Genomic DNA, 23,591 nt, shown 5'->3' on the forward strand with positions numbered 1-23,591 from the left:
CTGTAAGTGTGAACGCTAAAGTATACATGTTCTGTGGACACAATTGTTCCAGATAAAAATAACTTTTGGTGGGCTTTGTGTTCTAGAAATGTATAGTATAGCCTACATGTCGTAAGTGTAAACGCGGTATAAAAGTTTCTCTACAGTAAGTGTAGGTCTAGATCTAGGAATCTAAGCTATTGAGTCATTGACGATCTATTTTTAGAGGAAATGGAATTCTCATAAATCTTTGAAATTGGGTTGGATAATGGTTTTGAAACCAAAGGGTTAGATATCTAGGTAACTGTGATCGAGCTGATATAATGCGAAAGGTTACAATGTTATTACGAAGTTTACAGGGTAAGTTACCCTCTGGCTATCATACAGGTAAATATTCATAAATACCACACAAACTACGAGCAGTTAGGTATAAGCTACATGGCTATTTTTACTGAGCACTAAAAATAGATTTCGGGAATTCACAGAATTGTCTGGACTCTCCGTTTACGTTAATGTGTGTGTGCACAAAATATGTTGTGTGCGCGGTACTAACAATGACTTGGGCAAGTTAATATGTATGTTTAGTCTTGCAATTAAGCATAATAATAAAGGCATGCATTTTGATAAATTAATAGTATAATGTGTGACTAATGAAACGTATGCAATTAAATGGAGATACGAATACCACCAAAATAAAACAATAAAAACTTTCAGAGTTATACTTAGACGGTTGCCCAGGGAAGGTTTTGGGGTTGGTTTGAGTTATCCAGACAAGAATTAATGCAATCAAGTAAAAGTACCTGATCTCTCACGTTGAAGTTGACAGAATCGTAAGATTTTTACAAATAACTAGTCGCGTCATTTCTTAACAAAACTGAGTGGTGAAATCGTACATTAAGCCTTAATACAATTTGTTTTTTTTTTCTAAATTACGCTTTGGTTCAATAAGTTTCTTTTCTAAGTGATAACGGTTAGGTAATCCAGTGTTATTTTTTTTTTGCAATTTTAGTCTTCAAAAAAGCGTCAGTCCCCCTCCCCCCCCCCCCCCACATCTAGGCAAGCTTAAAAGCGCTTTTTTCCCCCGGTGTATATGTTTTACAGTTGCAAAATGAAGGTAAAAAACAGTTTAATCAGTTTGCAAATGCTCGTAGCCGTTATATTTCTTAACTTTGACTATTTATAATTAAAAACTGCAGCTTACAATGAGTTTTACATTTTTTCTACCCATATGGCGGCCCCTAGAGTTGGCGCCCGGGGCGGGCCCCCCCCCCCCCCGCCCCCCCAGCTACGCCTCTGGCATCCAGTACCTTAGATTCAAACGCATAGTTACAATACCCAAGTAACTGGAAAATTACCTACCCAACCCCATAGACCAACACCTCCCTTCCAACTGTCAGCCCTCCCCGAAATTCCATCGAACTAAACATCCATGATTACAGTAGAGCCATTTTTTTGGATAACAGACGTTACACTGTTTTCAAAACAAGCTATGTCCAATTTTCAATGTTCTTTTCTGCTTGTTTAATTTTTAATCACATTTTATTTGTTAATCTAATTTATCTTTAACTGTGGCGCTACTTGCAGTGTTTTTTTTTTTAAGTAAGACATTTTTTCTCTGAAACTAACTCCTTTTAAAGTTTTCTGCCATTATTTTTTTAATTCCGGATGGCGGCGCCCCGGCGGTAATCCTGTGCTGTTAGCTTTTACCAGCTTTTACCCTGTGGCACCTGTGGTTCGTTAATTGGGCGTCCTGCACAGCGGGTCAGATATATTACTTGATTCAACGGTCAATCTGCTCAGGTGCATCAGCCGGCTCCACTGCGTTCATGTGACCCTATGCGCCCCTGGCTCCCTTTTGAGCACTACGGCGCATACATTTTTTAAATGAGCCTCATACACCATTGATACGAAGGGATACTAAATATAACTGATGACTAAATCAGCTGAGTGCATGCGATTCGTTGATTCAGCGTCCTGCAGGGTAATGGCCATTACTTATTCAAAGGTCAAACTTCAGCATAGGAGGTCTAAGGCACCCCTTGGCGACGGATGTCATTGAGCACTAAGGCACGACATTTGTTTTAAAGAGCACCCTCACACAGGACACTGTGGGCCTCTACATTCGATGATTAAACCGAACCAGGAGTTGCACACTGCTCCCTGCACTAGTGTAACCGGTCACTCACGCGGCGCCACTATCACTAACATCGCCGATGGGTATTCAACCTCACTTCGGAGGGTAATTAACATACAATCAAGACTTTCATACAGAACGCCCTGGGATGTATAAGCGGTGGTTTTAGCAAACCCGCGCCTTAGCAACAAATGTCCCGAGAAATATAGAGCCGTTGTCGTTTACATTTTACTATGCCCCTATCTCAGTTTTAGAAAACAAGGCCACACTTCTAAAAATACACAATCGGTAACGCGTTTATGAAACCCTTGTTTAATTTTTTCGTCACCCTAGTATGTACGAGTAGGCTGCAGCAGCGTGTACGGGTACGCTAGCTTCATATACAAATTCTTGCATTCCATTGTGAACGAGAAAGAGATTTTGGTGTCTATGATGTAATTTTTAATCTCATTATTTGCTCATAACGATGATGTTATGAAACAAATTGTAGATACGCCTTTGGAGAAGTAATTTGACCATCCTAATTATCTAAAATAGATCTCAACTAGCTTATTGATCAATTTGAAAACTTAAAAGCAAGAAAAAAAAAATTAAAATCTAAATAGATCACGATAAACTTAAAAAAAAAATTCTGTTAAGTTAGTGGCGTCACAAGGTGGGGTGTCATCCTGCAAGTTTACTGAGGGTGTCGCCTCACCCCTTCCAACAATTTAGCATTTTCGGTGTAATCTCACCCCTCTCTCCATACTTACTTTACTTACTTAATCCTCATCACTCCCTATGGAGTATAGGGCAGCATCAAATCTCCGCCATTCCACCCTGTCCTGGGCGAGCCACTTTAGTTCATGCCAGGTTTTGCCAGTAGCCTGTACTTCTTCTTCCATCTCCCTCCTCCATGTTCCCAGTGGTCTTCCTCTATTTCTCTTTCCGGGTGGGTTCCACTTCAGCGCCATGTTGGGGAGTCTTTTTTTGCTCATGCGTAGGACATGGCCCAGCCATCTCCATCTCCTCGTTCGAACTTCTGGGACAATGTCGTTTAATCCTGTCCTTCGCCATATTTCCTTGTTCGGGACTTTGTCGTCCCACTTTATCCTGAGGATGCGTTGGAGGGATCTTCTTTCAAAGCTTCTGAGTCGGCTCTCTCCTTTCTTGTTTAGTTTCCATGACTCTGCAGCATAGAGGAGTACAGTACGTACATTTGACTTATAGATCCTTATTTTAGTTCTCTGCTGCAGTAAGGATGATTTCCAGATCTTAGCGAGTCTGTTGAAAGCCATTGCTATTCTGGTGGCAATTTCTTTCTCCATGCTGCCATTTGCTGATATATAGCTGCCGAGGTACTTAAAGTCTTCGACCTCTTCTAGCTCTGCTCCATTCGCAAAGGTCTTGAGAGCACTTTTGGTTTTTATTTTCATTAGCTTGGTTTTTCCGGAGTTTATCTTTAGCCCAACGCTTTTGGCAATTTGCTCTATTCTTGTGGTTTTTGCTTGGATGTCTTTCTGGGCATGTGAAAGTAAAGCCAAGTCATCAGCAAAGTCACAGTCCTCTAGGTGGTTGGTAAGTTCCCAAACAATTCCTCTTGGCTTATCCTCAGTGGCTCTTCTCATAATCCAGTCTATTACCACCAAAAAGATGACAGGTGAGATGAAACAGCCCTGTCTGACTCCTGTTTTTACCTTGAACCATTCACTTTGCTGATTTTCGTGTCGCACACAGCATTGGTTATCATAGTACATGTCCTTAAGTATGTTTATGACTTTTCCTGGAAAGCTATACAGCTCTGGCTTACCCCTCTCTCCATAATGTATTATTATTTTAACTGGATAACACATTATTTTACAGTAAATTTTACTTTTATTTTGTGATGGTGTCACGACTAAATTGTGTCACCACCTTCCCCGCTTTGTGACTGTGTTTGGTTACTTATATGTTACTAGCTTACAGTTAATTGGGTTCTTAAAAAAATATAGTGATATAAAATCAAGTATATTTTACGTTATGGGGTAATCTAATATATAAAGCTCAATTCTGTATGTAACATGATTGTAATAAAATTGTTTGTCGTGGATACTTCGATGGATTTAAGTGTTAGATTATTACACTGCTCACGGTCTAAATTTATGAGTAAAAAAATTACTATTGAAAGTCTTTAAAAACAATTTTCATTTTATATAGGCCTACTTAGAATAATAATTTTCAATTATGAACATTACATAACATTTTAAAAAGTGTATCAACGTTTATAAAATTTCTAAAATTGTGTCTGAAATGTATTGGCTGCACAGTTACTTCCCTTTAAAAAATAATTAAATCGGGGGAAGAAAGAATTTACTTTTTATTACTTTGTTTTGGTGTTAAGAAAGAAAATAATTACATAATTAGCGGGGATCGATTAAGTGCAATGTCGTTGGTATTTTTAATACTGCCTTTTATTTATTCTATACACTGAACATACTGTTCAATAATTAATTATTTAAATCAATAACATGTAATAAGCCAGGTCCTACAAATCCTATATGTTTATTTCTTTCCATTTACGGATAAGCTTGGAATATTATCATTTTGTTCACTAAATTGAAACAGGCTCGTCCGCCGGCGCCCCTGCACGGTTCGATTTGGCACCCTGGGCTATCATGTGAGCGCTATGCTGCATAATTTTGTTTTAAACAGTGTGATAGACTATGGATAAGAAATGTTACTATAGTCTTTAAGTCAGGGGTCGGCAACCTTTTGAGACCGAAGAGCCAAAAGTTACAATTTATAAAATGTCCCAGTTTTTAAAGAGCCGCCAACATTTTTTTTAAATATTATATATATGTAACTAGGGGAAGTTACCAAGAGACATAACGTGTTACAGTCTGACGTCACAGTGCAGGTGTTGGCTGATGCCAAGGCGTAATATCTCGGGAAGCGATACGAAAGACGGTCTGTCAACTTTGATGTGACAGGATGCAGGTGGCTTATTAAAATCGGACTGTACGACAGAAGCGGCGTAATTAACAGTCTGATGTAACGATTAGAATCGATTACAATTACGATTATGATAGGACCGAATATGAGTACGATTATGAAGGGGATATAAGGAAGGCGACGGCTGAGCTCGAGGTCTCTCAGAAAGTCGGTCTCTCAGAAAGTCGGTCTCTCAGAAAGTCGGTCTCAGAAGGTCTGTCAGTCAGTCCGTCAGTCTCTCTCTCTCAGTGAGTCTGTGTGGCAGTATCAAGTTGGTTATATTGTATTAAGAAGGACGTTAGACATGTGTATTCAGTTAGATGAAGCCTAGTGAGGACTGTTGGGGGTCCGTTGATTCAGACTATTATTGTGAAACATCTCTCTTGATTCATTATATTATTGTGAAGCATTCTTTGATTCATGTAATAAAAGGATCAATAATGAACCTGCATCTTCGAGTATCTATGCTGTGGTCAATGTTGTGTGGAATGAGTGGTTAGACTCGGGAAGGTCACATTTGGCGTTGTCGGCAGGGTAGCCAGAGACTCGTTACATTTGGCGTTGTCGGCAGGATAGACTCGGGGACTCGTTACATTTGGCTCTGCGAGCAGGATAAGTCTCGTTACATTTGGCGCTGCGACCAGGATGAATTCAACGAGACTTGCCGCGTTAGGCACCCATAGTCAACCTAGTTCATAACTGTTTAGTGTGTGTGTGAATTCGGACATTCAGGAACAGTGAAAATTGAGGAACGAGGAAAATTTTTTCATACACACACGGTAAGAAAGAACTCTTTTTTTTTTTACTAAAGGAATAAAATGTCTACTCTGGACGAGAAGCAGACCCATATTGTGGTCCTGCCCAGAGAGTCCCACATTAACAAATTTTACGGGGACGGTGATCCAACTTTAACCAACAGGTTCAGTGAGGAGGTCAAAGCGGCCTGGGCCTCGAGAAACATGTCACCAGAGGAAAGATTAAGACTGCTGATGGGCAGTATAGGAGAGACGGTTAGGGCAGAGGTCAAATGCCACGATAAAACCGTCCAATCAGATCCAGATAAGGTGTTGGATCTAATTATGGAGACCTTTGGGGAGAGACGGTCGGGATCGCAACTGCTAACGGGGTTCGTAGGCTTAAAGCAGAGAATGGCGGAGAGTGTGATGGAGTATTCACACCGAATAAACAGGGCCTTTGATTCGGTAAAGGGCAAAACACCTGACATTGATGTACGCCTACTGAGGGACCAGTTCATCGAGGGGCCAGCAACCCCGATCTTACGAAGAGTGTTGAAGGAAGAGGTCTACAAAGACCCACAGTTGACCTTCCTTCAGGTCAGGAACTCAGCGATCCGCAGGTCCGAGGATGAGGACCAATCGAACTGTTCGGTGGACAAAGTCTCTGTGCCGGAACAGAAACAATCCCCACCCACGGGAACCGGCACGGTGGAAACCATGATGGCTCAACTGTTGGCCCACCTGGATAAGGTTGACCAAAGATTGGAGAGGTTAGAAAGCAGGTCAACAGCTGAGAATCAGGAAAAGAGCGGGACAAAACAGAGACAGGTTGGACGGCCGCGACCCGCCGGTCCATCACTCCGGTGGACGGCCGACGGTCGACCAATTTGCTTGTCCTGTTCACAACCCGGACATATGGCACGGTACTGCCAGGGAAACGGTCGTCCTCTGTAAGGCAGGGCCAGGCTACAGAGGGGCGAGGTTATGGCCCAAGAAGCAAAATGATGGGAGTCTGTCCCGAAATGGTGATTACGATTGGGGACATCGCGGTGAAGGCAATTGTGGATACAGGCTCCCAGGTGACGACAATCACGGAAAATTTTTACACCAAATGGATGAAAGGAAAAGACCATAGGTTGAGGCCTGACACATGCATGCGCCTGACGGCAGCTAATGGACTAACCATTCCTTACTGTGGTTATTTTCTGGCGGATGTCGTGGTGGCGGGACATAGGTTGAAGCAGGTTGGGGTGTTCGTTACGAAACACAACCTAGAGACAAATGTGTCAAATATACCTTGCCTGTTGGGCATGAATATTCTTGGCCAGTTGCCAGAATTTCTTACAAATATTGTCGGATCGACCACACCAGGTCGGGGATCCAAGTTGGCCAGGTTTGCCAACACCAGAGGAAGGATATCAGTCCCGGCAAACACGGTCAAGGCAATCACATTACAAATTGGTGATAGAAGCGTGAATGGTGATGTGATGATAGAACCATGTGGCGCCGCACTGAGGGCAGGCGTCGTGTTACTGCGGACATACACATCAGCGGAAAATGGACTAGTTCAAGGATTAGTGGCAAATGTTTTGGATGAGGAAATTTTTATACCGCCTAATACTCTGGTAGGAGTACCACAGAACGTCGAGGTACAAAGGTCGGCACAGTGCATCGAACTGAGCAATACCAGCAGTAATGAAGTAACAATTAGGTCGGTCAATGTGACGGCCGAGGCGAAGAAAGAGGATGGCCGATCATATACATTCCCGGAAACTGAGGACCCAAAACTAAATGAATTGTTGAATAAGTACAGGGATATATTTGCCTCGTACGAGGGTGATTTGGGTTACACGGAAGTAATAAAACACCAGATACCCTTACTACAAGACAAGCCGGTGGCGCAACCTTATCGAAGATTACCACCGAGTCACTACTCTGCGGTGAAGGCACACCTGAACGATCTACTAAAAAAGGGAATTATTACAACCAGCACGAGCCCGTATGCGGCACCGATAGTAGTGGTAAAAAAGAAGTCAGGGGAGATAAGACTGTGTTGTGATTACCGGAAATTGAACAATATCACAAGAAGGGATGCATTCCCCTTGCCTCGTATTGATGAATGTCTTGATGCGTTGGGGGGAGCAAGATTTTTTTCTACCTTGGATTTGGCCAGTGGCTACCACCAAGTGGCCATGCACCCCAACGATCAACATAAGACTGCATTTATTTCTCCACTGGGACTGTACGAGTGGACCCGTATGCCGTTTGGTCTAACTAATGCACCTGCTACATTCCAGCGAGTAATGCAGAGTGCTATGAGTGACTTTCTATTTCAAATAATGTTGGTGTACTTGGATGATATACTGGTTTACTCAAAAACTTGGGAGGACCATCTAGAAAGATTAGAACAAGTGTTTCTCCGTCTTAGGGAGATAGGAGTAAAGCTGAACCCAGACAAATGCTGCTTCGGTCTGAAATCGGTACATTTTTTGGGTTACGTGATTTCGTCGGATGGCATCGCCACTGACCCAGATAAAATTGCAGCTGTTAAAGAATGGAAACAGCCAACAACTACAGTAGAGGTCAGATCATTCTTGGGCTTTGCTTCCTATTATAGAAAATTTGTGCCTGGTTTTGCAAAAATTGCCGCACCATTGCATGACTTGGTAAACAAAATGACAAAGAAACACAGTAAGGAGAAAAAGAAAGGTAAAACACAACTGATAGGTGAATTATGGACTGAGGAATGCCTGAACTCGTTTAAGCTATTGAAAAAGGCTTTGACAGAGGCGCCGATATTAGGATACGCAGACTTTGACAAACCATTTCGGCTAGAAATTGACGCCAGCTCTAAAGGTCTGGGAGCTGTGCTATCACAACAACAAAAGCAAGGTTTCAGGGTTATTGCTTATGCCAGTCGAGCTCTGAAGGAATCAGAGAAGAACATGACAAATTACAGCGCCATGAAACTAGAACTTTTGACATTAAAATGGGCTGTGACGGAAAAATTCAGGGACTATCTATTAGGTGCTAAATGTGTGGTATACACTGACAATAACCCCTTGAGTCACCTAAAGACAGCAAAGTTGGGATCCATCGAACAGCGATGGGCAGCAGAATTGGCACTCTTTGACCTAGAGATAAAATATCGCCCGGGGCGGTCCAATGGCAATGCGGACGCCTTATCAAGGAATCCTTACGAGAGACCGGGCGATGAGGAAGAAACGCTGACAGGAATATGTGAGGTCAGAGCGTCAACAGATATCCCTCACGGGGTGCAAGTGAGGCAGAACGGACAGACCGGGGTGGAGCACATTTCCACAGAGCCCGGACATATGGACATTGGTGATTTTAATTGCCTTAATCACAAAGAGATAAGAGATGCCCAGAGAACGGATAGTGGCTTACAGCCGCTGTTGAAACACGTCCAGGAACAAAAATTCCCAGGAAGAAGGGAAAGAGAACAATTTGGTCGAGAAACAAAGAAAATACTGAGTCAGTGGGACCGTCTCAGTATACAGGATGGTGTTCTCATGCGGAGAATTCATGACCAAATTGATGGGACAATACACCAGGTGGTGGTGCCTGGACAATTACGAGAAGAAGTGCTAAGGTTGGCACATGACAGGGCAGGACACCAGGGTCAGGACAGGACGCACAAAATATTACGACGAAGGTGTTACTGGCCCAATATGGAAATGGAGGTCAAACGCCATTGTGAGGCTTGTGTGAGGTGTCAGCATGCGAAAATGCTAGTTGTCAAAATGAGACAGCCATCGGGACACCTATTAGCGACAAAACCACTAGAGATTGTGGCTATGGACTTTACGTCGTTGGAGCAATCATCGGATGGGACGGAACATGTGTTGGTAATGACTGATGTTTTCACCAAATGGACTGTGGCGGTGCCCACACGAGATCAGACTGCCAAAACAGTGGCAAAGGTCTTAATAGAACATTGGTTCATCAAATATGGCATACCAAGACAATTACACTCTGACCAAGGAAGGGCCTTCGAGTCAGAAGTAATTAACCAACTGTGCAGCCACTACGGGATTAACAAATCTAGAACAACCACATTTAATCCGAAAGGAAACGGACAGTGCGAGCGGTTCAACCGCAGCATGCATGATTTGCTGCGTACTCTAGAACCTGAACAGAAAAAACGTTGGCCTGATTTTCTCCCAGAGTTGGTATATCTATACAACTGCACACCCCATGCCACAACCGGCTTTTCGCCATACATGTTGCTGTTCGGACGGGAGGCTCGACTCCCCCTTGACTTGTTCCTAGGAAAAAAGGAGAGTATGACTGGCTCATACACTGCACTGGAATATGTGAATGAACATATGAGACGAATTAGAGAAATGTACAGGGTAGTACAGGAAAGACTAGAACATGAAGCACGGCGAAGGGAACCGCCGGTACAGACAAAGGACCCGCCACTCAAACTGAACGACAGGGTATTACTGCGTAGCCACCCGTTAGGCAGAAACAAAATCCACGATCTCTGGGGACAGGAGATATGGCAAGTCGTGGAGATGCCTAAAGTAGCAGGTGGCCCCTTTAAGATAAGACCCATCGATCACACCAAACCGGATCGGTGGGCGAATATTGCTCAATTAAAGAAATATTGTCATAGTCAAGGAGAGCAGTTACACACAAGGAAACCCAAGACAATTAGGGAACCGGAAACTATAACGGAAATTCTCATACCCATCCCGGAACCATGTCACCATCAACAGAACAACAGCGACACACAAGGGGAGGATACCGGCAACAAGGAGGATCCCGGTCCCTCCAAAAGCAGAGAGACAGTAGACCATCAGATAAGTGGTCCGCGGAGAAGTTTGAGAAACAGAAAGAATACGAAATTTTTTGTCAGCAACCATCAATTCTTTCATGGTCGCGCTGGTATGAAAACAGACTGTTCAAAAAGTCATAAAAGTGAACTGGTGAAGGCACCAAACGAAAAAAGGTGGATGTGAATTCTAGAACTGTTTTGTGTCTGAGGAAGATGATGTAGACACATTGGATATGTGAAATAGGGATAACTGTCAATCTTATACGAATGTGACGACATTGACAGTGAGTGGAACAATGGATTTTTTTTTTACGGTGGTGCGATGGACTTTGAAGGACTACACCTGCCAAGCGTTGTTTGTGGTTGATAACACACAAAAAAAGGCAGGGGTGGATGTAACTAGGGGAAGTTACCAAGAGACATAACGTGTTACAGTCTGACGTCACAGTGCAGGTGTTGGCTGATGCCAAGGCGTAATATCTCGGGAAGCGATACGAAAGACGGTCTGTCAACTTTGATGTGACAGGATGCAGGTGGCTTATTAAAATCGGACTGTACGACAGAAGCGGCGTAATTAACAGTCTGATGTAACGATTAGAATCGATTACAATTACGATTATGATAGGACCGAATATGAGTACGATTATGAAGGGGATATAAGGAAGGCGACGGCTGAGCTCGAGGTCTCTCAGAAAGTCGGTCTCTCAGAAAGTCGGTCTCTCAGAAAGTCGGTCTCAGAAGGTCTGTCAGTCAGTCCGTCAGTCTCTCTCTCTCAGTGAGTCTGTGTGGCAGTATCAAGTTGGTTATATTGTGTTAAGAAGGACGTTAGACATGTGTATTCAGTTAGATGAAGCCTAGTGAGGACTGTTGGGGGTCCGTTGTTTCAGACTATTATTGTGAAACATCTCTCTTGATTCATTATATTATTGTGAAGCATTCTTTGATTCATGTAATAAAAGGATCAATAATGAACCTGCATCTTCGAGTATCTATGCTGTGGTCAATGTTGTGTGGAATGAGTGGTTAGACTCGGGAAGGTCACATTTGGCGTTGTCGGCAGGGTAGCCAGAGACTCGTTACATTTGGCGTTGTCGGCAGGATAGACTCGGGGACTCGTTACATATATATATATATATATATATATATATATATATATATATATATATATATATATATATATATATATATATATATATATATATATATATATATATATATATATCAATGTTTGTGTGTGTGTGTGTCTGTTTTTCTTTTATGCATTACTACACCTTTTATCCGATTGCCATGAAACTTTGGGAAGTTTCTAAGTATGCTCATGGAAAGGTTTCTGCGAAAAAAGATGTTCAAACTCGCAGGATTGCCCCCCCCCCCCGGCAGCGCGCTATTCGATTCTTCTCTATATACTGTATATAAAAGTAAAATCGATTGCGGTTCAACACCGTTCATCCGATCGTCATGAAACCTTCCGAAGTTGACTAAAACACTCCAGGGGAGGTTTGTACACACACAAAAAAAAATCATTTATATTTTTTTATGGGCGGCGCCCGGGTGGTGTATTTTTTGTCAATACACCTTTTGACGCCCAGAGTTCCCGAGCGGCTATGTTAGTACTTGGCATCCGTTAATCGGGCGTTCTGCATAGCGGGTAAGGGGTTCTACTATATTTAGCAACAAAACTGCAACAGGCGCAACCACCGGCGCCTCGTCTATTGCGCGACCGGGTTCCCCTGCGAGTACTATGGCGCCTACGTTCATTTTTAAAAATAGGCTATACACTGTAGACACGCGTTGATTTAGTCGCTTACTAAATCGAATCAGGCGCATCCTCCGGCTTCTCTGCAGGGTGCGATTTGGCGCCCAGGGCTATTCCGCGAGCACTAAGCGCCTATCTTAGTTTCAAGGAGCACCCTACAATACGACATACGATGATTAAACCGAGCTAGGGGCCGTACGCATCGCCACTGCGGTAGTGTAATTGGGTTCACGAGAGAGCCAGTTTCCGTCCTCGACAAGTAGGCGAGTGATTAACTTACACTCAAGTCTTTCATAGAGCACGCCATGGTGGTGGGCTGTAGTGTAGGTAACCAGTGCCTCGATAAATATGATCCAAACACAGGCATTGTTTAAACTTAAATAACTCAGCTTTAGAAAACAAGGAAGTACATTGAAATAGGGAGTAAGTAAATATTCTAATAGAATAGCGAGTGTTTATTGCTTATATTCGTTATTATATCGTTCATTACCGAGTGCTGCAGACTAATACTTTTATGAGTTTTAAAAATAAAATAAAACAATTATTAATATTTTTGCACCGAGCTGAAGAGCCGCACCTTGACACCAAAAGAGCCGCATGCGGCTCGCGAGCCGCATGTTGCCGACCCCTGCTTTAAGTGAATCCAATCCGGGCGTCCTCCGGCACCCAGACAGGTATTATTTGGCGCCCCGGGCCTTCCCGTATACGCTATGGTACCCTCGTTTGCGTGAGTTCAAAAGACTATGAATAAGTTATGTACTATAGTCGTTTACTAAGTTGAATCAGACGGTTACCTCATGGTGCGTCCTCTGGCGCCCAGACAGGGTGCTATTTGGGGCCCCGGGCCTCCCGTGTTCGGTTTGGCCGCTACGTTCGTTAAAGTGAGTGCAAAAGACTATGAATAAGTTGGGGTACTATAGTCGTTTATTAAGCTGAAACATGCGATTCCGCCCCGGGCTAGACTGTGAGCACTTTGCGTTTATGTTCGCGTTAGTGTTTTCTTTGTGTTTAGGTTGGGTTTGCGTTAGGGGTTGCGTTTTGATTTGGTTCGTTTTTGTTCTTTCTTTTTTCGTTTTCGTTTCTGTTTTTTTCTTTGGGTTTGTGTTTGTATTTGTGTTTGTGGTTGGTTTTGCGTTTGGATTTGGTTTGTTTTCGTTTGCTTTTTCGTTTGTGTTTTTTTCTTTGGGTTTGTGTTTGTGGTTGGTTTTGCGTTTGGGTTTGGTTTGTTTTCGTTTGTTTTTTCGTTTTTTTTTCTTTGTGTTCGTATTGGTGTTTGTGGTTGTGGTTGGGTTTGTTGTTAGGTTTTTGTTTTCGTCTGTATTTGTAATTGTGTTAGCGTTATGTTTGCGTTTTGTTGTTTTGGTTTTGGTTGGTTGTGGTTTGGGTGGGCAATGCCGGGTTTATGATGATTACTAATCACACAGGTAATGGTCTTTAACAGAAAGGTTTTTCACATAAGCCAGAGCAGGGCCTGGCCGGGACGGCTAGTAAATAATTATAATAGTTAAAGTATACAACCAGGAAGTATAAAATTAAAAATAAAATCTTCATTTTTTATGCTATTTAAAACCCCTCCGTAGTAAGAAGCAGTCAATTTCTTCGCTGTCTATGTTTAACTCCATTTCAGCCTAACCGCTGACTAAGGAGCCTACTGGTAATTTTTCATAAGGGCCCGAAAATCCTAGCTACGCCAATGGTTTAGACTAAGTTTTATTCCATTCTATTCTATTCTCCCCCAAGTTATACCATGCCAATCCATGGCATTGCATAACATTCCATTCCGTTTTAATTCCATTCCGTTCTATTCGGTTCTATTCCACTCAGTTCCACTCCGTTCCGTTCTTTTCCATTCTATTCCGTTCCGTTCCACTCCGTTCCACTCCGTTCCGCTCTGTTTCTTTCTGTTCCGTTCTAGTCCGTTCTACTGTGATCTATTCTGTTCTATTCCTTTACGTTCGGTTCAGTTTCATTCAATTCTGTTTTTTATATTTTATTTTATTCTATTTTATTCTTATATTAATCTAAGTTGTATTCCATTATATTTTATTCGTCTCTTGTACTCATTTGTATTCTAATATAATTAATAAGCTCCACTCTATTTTAATATCTTGTATTTAATGTACCCTATTCTAATTTGTTCTAGTTAGTTCTACAACAATTTTCTGTTTTCTTCAACAGTCTAATGTATTCTACTGGTATTTAAAAGATTTTTATTTTACCGAATTCTACTACGTTTTACTACCATAGCTCTACTACAAGTGGGGGAGTTGTGTGTATGGTGAGGTATAAATCATTGGGTATACCTTTTCTGGTACCTTGATGATGATGTGTGTGGGTTAAGCTGTGTGGGGTGTGGGTCGAGGGGCTGTACTTTAACATAATGGTTACAATGTGGGTATGTGGTGTGTTGTTGAGTGCGGCATTGTTTTGGGTGAGGTTTGATTCGGTGCTCTGTTGACTGTGTCGTGCAGTTTGCGTTGCAGTGTTGCATCCTTTCTGTTTTTCGCTCCCTTTAATTGGTTTTTATACTATATTATGTGAAATTAAAATCAATATACAATAATTCAAAAACGATGTTTTGTATTTTGTGCATTTTGTTCGAGGTTTCAAAAGAAAATTGAACATATGTCTTATATTATGTTACTGGCAATACAGCTATCAATGAAATCCACATTTAAGGGAATATATTATATCAGTGAGTGTCCAGGTTTTTATGTATAGTCATACCAGCATACAGCTTTAGTAAGGTTTCTCCAAACTCTATTTATTTGTGGATATAAGAAAAGCCTTTTTGCCTTAAATTGTTTTTTGTGTGAATTATTTATAACTCCGTTTAAGTACACACAATTCAACTTATTTTAAAATACGTGGTAGTGCTAATGTTTAGGTCGCCAAAAAAAAAGTAATAAAATGATGGGAAACAAATTGAAATTTTGATTTAAACAAATCGAATGTCGAGATAAACGTTGGTTTGAGCAACATTTGAATCAAACAACAAATATTCATAATAGGGGGTTTGTATAATTGTTTAATCTCTAACGTGGTATAATTGGAGTATCATTGGCGAAAAGGCTGCTCTGAGTTTATTTTAGACATATCACTGCCCTCCCCCCTCCCCAAGCACGACCACCACCCACAGAATATTTTAATTTGTCCCCATCGGATGTTTCAAGTGCCCCCCCCCCCACTCATAGAATTTTTTTTGAAAGAAACCCTGGTCCTTCTGTCTGCCGTGGTCATTTTCAATCCACCTACATTTCTTTAATGTGACAATTTTTCAAGGTTTAGAAGTCAAAGATTGAGAAGATGTTTATTTATTTCGGCGCCTTGATTTAGCTTCGCCCATATGAGGAAGTATAAATCTACTTCGTGCAAATTTGTTAGCAGATTATCTAGCCTATATATTAACTCGGGATTATATATGTATATACAAGCAATTAATTATTTAACTAGCAAGTCATAAATATTGTAATACAATTATGAACACTCGAAAATTTAAATCTTAAAATGACACAGTAATGAATTGAATTGTAGTCCTTTCAAAATAAACCGTTAGTGACCTCCCCTAAAATATCTCGAATTTTCTTCTATGAAACAACAGGAAATGGCAACTCGTGATATAGGCATGATTTTTAATCCATTTTAAATATAGAATTGTAGAAAATCTCGTAGAAAAAAAGAATTGCACACCAAAAAAAAAACCGCCAATTAAAATGTGCATAATAGTGCGGAATCTTATTATAGTACTTTATAAATTCACATGCGTTTTTGAGAAATCGGAAATAGCAAAAATTACTACTTCCGGTCAATGCAAATTACTCAAAAATTTGACAAAAGGCAGAGAATTAGATCTTTTATTTACATGTGAAATGTCATTTATCCATCTGAAATAGTAATCAAGTTATAGGCTTTTGAAAAATTCAAAGTAGAAAAAGTTCCACTTCCGGTTATCGGAAATCGCTCAAAAGTTAATACGGATCTGCGATTTTATATAATACTTATATATGAAATTTCATCAACCTAGCTGTAACGGTACTCAAGTTATCATGCTTACACACATATATACACACACAAGACATACGGACAAGATTACAAAACTATGTTTTTCCGACTCAGGGAGGTGTAAAACGTCGGGATTTGGAAAAATCTCGATTTTTTTTGCACGATTACAAGACTTTCTCTATAGGCCTACTTCGTATATACGAGAAAGTAAAAACAAACACTTATCGTTCAAGTTTCACGAGCTAGTACGTGGTTTATTGATTAGATAACGATCAACTGTTATTATTACTTATGCCAAATATATCACATTATTACTAACCAAGATTTATAAAAAAATAATTGGAATCCAGAAGATATTGGCCGAGCTCAAAGTGATTTTAGCTCAAGCTCTACTGAACGTTTTTCTTTACTTGTGACACAGTAAGCTTATGGTGCTTGAAATCCTTGCGAACGTTTATTTAACTTGTGTGATTAAACTACATATAAGATGTAAAATAGGTGCGATCAATTATAATATAATTGATTTGTTATCCAATATATATTTGTTGGAAACTGTGATCATAAATCCAAACATAAACAACAACGTAAACCTGACCGTGAACCGAAACAGAAACACCAACAAAAACCTATACCGTTACCAGAACCTTAACCGTAACCTTAAATCATTATTACCAAGCTTCCGTTCCATTACTTACTCAATGCGAGCTGTCACAAATTAATAATATATAGTTTAGCACACCAAACAATACCGAAATCGTTTTTACACGCTAACAAATAGAAATTTTATCTGTCATGTTTTATACAGTTTCGTTCATATACAGATTAAACTAAAAACAACAACAAAAACACACATTTAAAAAAAAATTTTTTTTGTCTATTTTAATAAAAATATTAGATACATTAAAAATTACTTAATACTACAGTTGTAAGTTGGATGTAATTAGAGTTATATCTGTTTCAGCGCTACGTACAGTAGAAGCATTATATTTGTTTAGCACATGGATTCACATCTGAAATTGATGATCTATTATTTTGGATCATTAATATTTTAATAAGAAATAAGTTTTATGACTTATTTACACAATATTAATTAAATTATAAATAGGACGGTCTAAATTTCAATGCACTTTGCCGAGTTTCTGAAAGAAAATACACAAATGATTAATTTAAACAAAGATTGAACTTTATTGCAGTATGAGGTAAACGTGTTTAACAAGAAATATAGATGTAATGAAAACAAGAAGTGTTTGAGAGAGAGAGAGAGAGAGAGAGAAAGAGAAAGAGAGAGAGAGAGAGAAACAAGAGGAGAATAAGAGATAAAGACAGAAAAGCAAAAGATTGAGAGCGAGAGTGAATGAAGGATACATAGAGAGAAAGAGTAAGTAACTACAATTACTAAATCTATGTTCGAACAAAGTTGTGCAATTTGCAGTCTACTTACAAATTGAAAATGTCATCATTGTCAATATGAACTGAAACAAAGATAAGAAAATACGTCAACTTTGTACAGACTTTATCTACTGCTATTAAGCAATGATCGTATATCTTTTGTTTCGTTGTTGGGGTCAACTTTGTTCAGAATTTATCTGCAGCTATTAAGCAATGATCGTATATCTTTTCTTTCGTTGATGGGGGTCATTCATTATTATATTTGAGTTATCCATAACTGGTATCGATTGTTAAGAGATAGGGTGCTAGGTCGTACCGATGTGAATGTTCTTTAAAGCTTGTCTTTTAGCTATTTCGATTACATTAAAGTATTATATAGTATTCATTAAAACTATTTGTACATTTTAGCTACAATTATTAGGACCTTTTTTTAAGTTAAAAAAATAAAGAAATACGTTGATCAAACAATAAAAAAAAATGTATTTTTTGTGCTCGAAATTAAATGTCCAATGTACTTGTTTATTTTTTTTTTCACCTAACTAGTTTAATGTATCACCACGTTAACACACAAGACACACCGTTTGATTCTATAACTTCTTTATACAAACTGTTATATTACTATATTCGAACACTTGATGCCGGTTTTTAAGGCAATAACACTATGTTAATACTTTAAATATGTGTTTTACTTCATCCTATTTTACTTTCTCGTATACAGAGTATACAGGAAGTATATTAATCGGGCACACTTTTCCCGAATCAATGACGCGTAAAAAGCCGAGATTTTGACAAATCTGAATTTAGAATTTTTGTCCGATTAAAATAAGTTCCCTGTACTCCGTATATGATGACGTACTGAGGTGTAAAACGGTGAAAAGTGTACAAATGTAATGTGATTTTTGTGCAGGATTACAATACTCCCCATCTTAAACTCTGCATAGGAGAAAGTAAAAATGTAAAAAAAAATCAATAAATACATTTCTATATCCGGACTGCATGAAAGTTCCATTCCCTTGTTATACAAGAATATAAGGGAACGTTTAGGGGAGGTTACTCCCACTTTCTTTCATAAGCGAGGCTGCTTTTAACTTTAGAAAGGTGTATTTTTCCAAGATGGCCACCGTTGCCATGTCAATCATGCATAATAAGGTCCTTAGAATGTGGAATTTTTACTTACAGTTGCTAACTATCTAATATTTACTTATTTAGTTACTTGTTTACAATTTTGTTTTAAAGGGTGTAGTGGCCCCTTAAACAATGTTATAAACATCAGGACATAAGAGAGCGCGACTGCTAACCAACAATCTCGTGTTCGAATCCCTAGATTGAGCTCGAAATTTATCCCTGAGTCCACCCACTCTGATGGATATCTGATTAATGTGAGACTAATGACGGCTGAGTAAGGCGCTGGCACGACAAAAAAAGCGATAAGCTCTACTTCATATACCCCAGGTACAAAAGGATAAAAATTAATTAAATTTACTTTTATAAATACTAGATACAATAAATTAATAACTACACTATACTAGAGTAATTGTTTGTGTTGCAAAAGTGTTTACCTTCATATTTTTTTCTTTTCTTGCTGTTACTGCATTTGATAAACATAAAATGCATTACTTGTTTTATTTAAAAGATACATTATATATATATATATATATATATATATATATATATATATATATATATATATATATATATATATATATATATATGTGTGTGTGTGTGTGTAATATGGGTCAATCCAGTTTTATAACTCGGTAAGTTAAATAAGTACATTATATTACATTCGCCTCTTTAACTACCTAACAGTTTGCCGCTAAACACTCTGAATCTTTTATCTTCCTGCTTGTTTTAATCTTGTCTTAATGAAGTTTATCGTCTTTATTCTCATTTTTTTTAATAGCAATAATAGACGTTAACAATACTGATTTCCAGAGAATATAAACTTTTAAAAACAATCAGTTGATTATTTTACATTCTACTTTATTATAAATTGCATTTTATATAATTTAAATGGAGAATATTAAATTGAGATACAAACAATATAATTTGACATATGAGCATTTTACTGAACGAATTAATTTCGTATTTTGGGGTACAGCTGCATAGATATTCTCTATATAATATATTACCGCTAAAAATCTATCTCTTTGCATAGAAGACACATACAAATCGCAGTCAATTTTATACTGGTTAATGTTTCTATACTAAAGATTTACCTTTGATAGGCTCGCAACTTTCTATACTTTCGGTAGGTGAATTCTATGAGTAATGAAAAAACCGTATTCAATTTTAAATTTCATGACATTATATATTACCGAAATTATCATTTACTTGTTTTAAAATCAATGATGTATCTTTGAAGAAAAAATCAGTCTTACTATTGTGTTTTGCAACCAACAGGACGATGACGAAACACATTAACACAACTACGGTCACAGGCACAATAATCCAATAGATGTCAAGTTGATTCTCAGTTTCGTCCCCTAAAGAATATTACACATATGCTTTCTGTAGCTTTTATCGTTCAATCATGTAACCGAAACTTAAAACAAATTGTAGTTTTACTAAAGCGTAATAATTTTCAACGTATTTTTACACTTAATTATCCTAATATTTAAAAGCCCATGTGCGCACTTCTCTCTCTCTCTCTCTCTGTCCGCAAAATATTTTCGCCGGATATCACGTCAGAATCTGCAGCGATATATAAAGAACTTGATACGAACTTTTGTTGAAAAAAATATGGTAGATGTTTTAAATTTATAACCAACATTTTATTTAAAGAAGAAAATAAAATAAAAGGCGTATTCGAATGTAGAAAAACAGTTATAATTATGCAACAGGAAAAGCGTTTATAGTTGTGAAAAAGAACGCATAAAACTGTGACGTCACTAATGTTTATACATTAACTAATGACGTCATCTGCCGTGCTTAGAATAAAAAGAAATGAACTATTTCATTCAAATTTGATTCAGATCTACTTACGCTATGAAATGAATATAGATCTAATACAATTTTTCCGGCCTAAACTTATAAAATTTATTTTATCTATTTGGATTCTAGATCTATAGATTCTAGATCTAGACTAGAACTAAATCTACGCAAAAACTAGACGTAGACGCTAAGTCGCTAAGATCTAGATTTCGACTCTATCTACCCTAGAATCTATTCCAAAAATAAATTTCTATATTAGGCCTAAACTATTTCAGGCCTTAATTATTTTATACAAAATCTTTGTTTGTTTAGCTATGGAACTGGCTAGTTTGGGATAAAAAAATTAATTTGAAAGAATAGGCATATTCGCGTAAGTTGTTTTTTAAAATACGTCTTTCATACTCCATGTTTTATAAGGTGCTTAAATAGCTGAGATGATAGTGTGGTGGTGCGGGATCGAGACACGCCAAGTCAAACTTAGTTTTGTTTTCTTTTTTTTAAATATGTGAATCTTCCGATTTTAGACTATAAAGAAAGGAACTACTTCATTCAAATTTGATTTAGATCTAGATCTGTAGATCTACTCATCAAGACGTCCCTATGAAATATATACAATTTTATCGGTAAAACTAATTGAATAGCCAGATTTTTAACGGAATCATTTAAGTCACTTAATCAGTGTGTGCCTGTGTTATGTTAAATGTGTCGGATTTTCAGCTAATTAGTTATTTTTTTTTGCTTTATAACTAATATCGTTCAGCGTGTAGTAAAGCACATTGCGTTTTGACCAATAACTATTTCATAAATTATTTTTCTCAAACAAGTACAACATTTTAAAATATATAGGCCTATAATTCACGTGAAACGGGTACCGATGGCTAGTAGTTAATAGATTAAAGAGAAAATTAGTTCAGTTAAATATAGAGAGATTTTAAAACCACTTAATTGGATTGTTAACTGCTGTTACATAAATCTAAACAATATTTAAATACATAATGAATATAAATACCTTTTAAAGTAGCTGAATAAGTCACATTGTTACTAGATATGTTATATTTTCTTGCCATACAATAGTAGTCTGAAAATAGATTTTGTAGGGTATATATATATATATATATATATATATATATATATATATATATATATATATATATATATATATATATATAAATATATATATATATATATATATATATATATATATATATATATATATATATATATATATATATATATATATATATACATATATATATATATATATGTATATATATATATATATATATGATTTCTTTAAGGTTATTTTTGCCATTTTACCCTTACTACATATATATAAATCAAACAATCACATCTTGATTCTTATAAAATACGTGTTTATGTAACATTGTCAAGTGCAGTATAAATTAAGGTTGTTTATCCTTTCAACCGTAAGTCATTCTTTATATATGTTTTGAGTAAAATCCATTTTTGTGATTTATAATTAAGTCTTTAACAGAAAGCGAAAGCCTAGTCAAGTCAATTCATTTGATTAAAAACTCTTTTAAGACTCTAAACCTATAAATGTGTCGAAATTAAATCAATTTACCTGTGCTTCATCGTGTACCGATTAATTGTGTGTTTTTTTAAACATGAAGCAAAAATTGCAGTTTTAAGCTATATTCTTCGGTACACCCAATTACCTTGGCTTATATCAAATGCCGTTATAGACAAAGTTGGAGATCCATTAAACTGTACATCATGACTTCTGTTGTACCACATTGGTTGAGCTGTTATTTGAGAATCGTCTGATCTCACACACGTACAGTTGATAGTTTCATTGACATGAGTGTACTCACGAGGGCAGTGGGATATTGACACAGACAAATCTAGGAGAAATTTAAATACTTTAAGAGACACACTTTATAAGAAAAAAAGTGTTATTTTATTATGTAATTGTACATGATTTTAAAAATAATTTTCTATAAAAAATAAATATAAAATATATTCATACCTAAAGATATTTTTAAAGAATCATTTATTCCATGCTGTATACCGGTGACATTCGGATATACAGAAATATTGATAACATTATTGCTTTTGTCGTAATGTGATATCGGATAGGAGAAATTACATGAAGCATCAGATAAGTTTCCGTTGATTTTAAGTGTTGCATCTATATTAGTTGGAGAATTTTCTTTCTGCAAAATATAAAATATGCTTTTATATAGTATTAGAATATTATAACATAAGAGAGTTCAAATAGACACAATTCTTGTATAAATGATACAAATATTTTTGATTAATAAAGTAATTTAAAAAAAAAAAAACCAACGTTTAAATCTAAACTGGATAACATCTAGTAAAATATAATAACTAATAAGGCCTGAGCCTTAGACCCAAAGCTACCCCATCTTACATAATGTATTGTCTGAGAACAGAAATCCACTGTAACTGTGAAAGCTCAAGTCAAAATGTAGCTGTATATTGTTATATTTTATATAATAAACAAAGAGTGTGGCAATACACACATAAATGTTTATGTATTCCTCTTTGTAAGACACGACAATACATAAATAACATAGATAACAAAAAGTTCTAGCTTTATGTAAAGTAAGGAGAATTCAGAAAGGATGCAGATTTTAAACAAAACAACTCACGTTATTAAAATACAAAGCATCTATCTACTTGCAAGTTATAGAAAATATAATAACGCTGCATCATTAAAAAAAAAGCAACTTACTTTATTGGAATACAGCTGGAATTGACATTTACCACCAGGATAAATTTCAACAGCTTCACAGGTAATGAATACGTTTTCATTGTTTACATCGTAAGTACAACGTACATTGTCTGGTCTTTCTGAAGAAACAAGCAGATGTTTGATTACCGGAACCTTACAATAGAATCGTGTATTTTGTTTTTTAGAAA

General features: G+C 37.6%; 1 protein-coding gene across 1 annotated transcript; it reads right to left on the reverse strand.

The window, feature by feature from the left end:
* Positions 1-16,605: 16,605 nt before the first annotated feature.
* LOC131950133 (uncharacterized) lies at positions 16,606-22,544 on the reverse strand. The gene is made up of 7 exons (XM_059312176.1): positions 22,364-22,544; positions 21,694-21,762; positions 20,132-20,236; positions 19,970-20,012; positions 19,310-19,338; positions 17,803-17,833; positions 16,606-17,500 (listed from the first exon to the last, which is right to left on the reverse strand). The coding sequence occupies exons 1-7, from the start codon at positions 22,440-22,442 to the stop codon at positions 17,473-17,475; spliced, it is 384 nt and encodes a 127-aa protein (XP_059168159.1). The 5' UTR covers positions 22,443-22,544; the 3' UTR covers positions 16,606-17,472.
* Between the last annotated feature and the right edge of the window lie 1,047 nt (positions 22,545-23,591).

This window comes from Physella acuta, unplaced genomic scaffold (genome assembly GCF_028476545.2).
Source record: "Physella acuta isolate Inbredline_101_S28 unplaced genomic scaffold, ASM2847654v3 ptg000738l, whole genome shotgun sequence".
In the NCBI taxonomy this organism is placed as follows: domain Eukaryota; kingdom Metazoa; phylum Mollusca; class Gastropoda; family Physidae; genus Physella; species Physella acuta.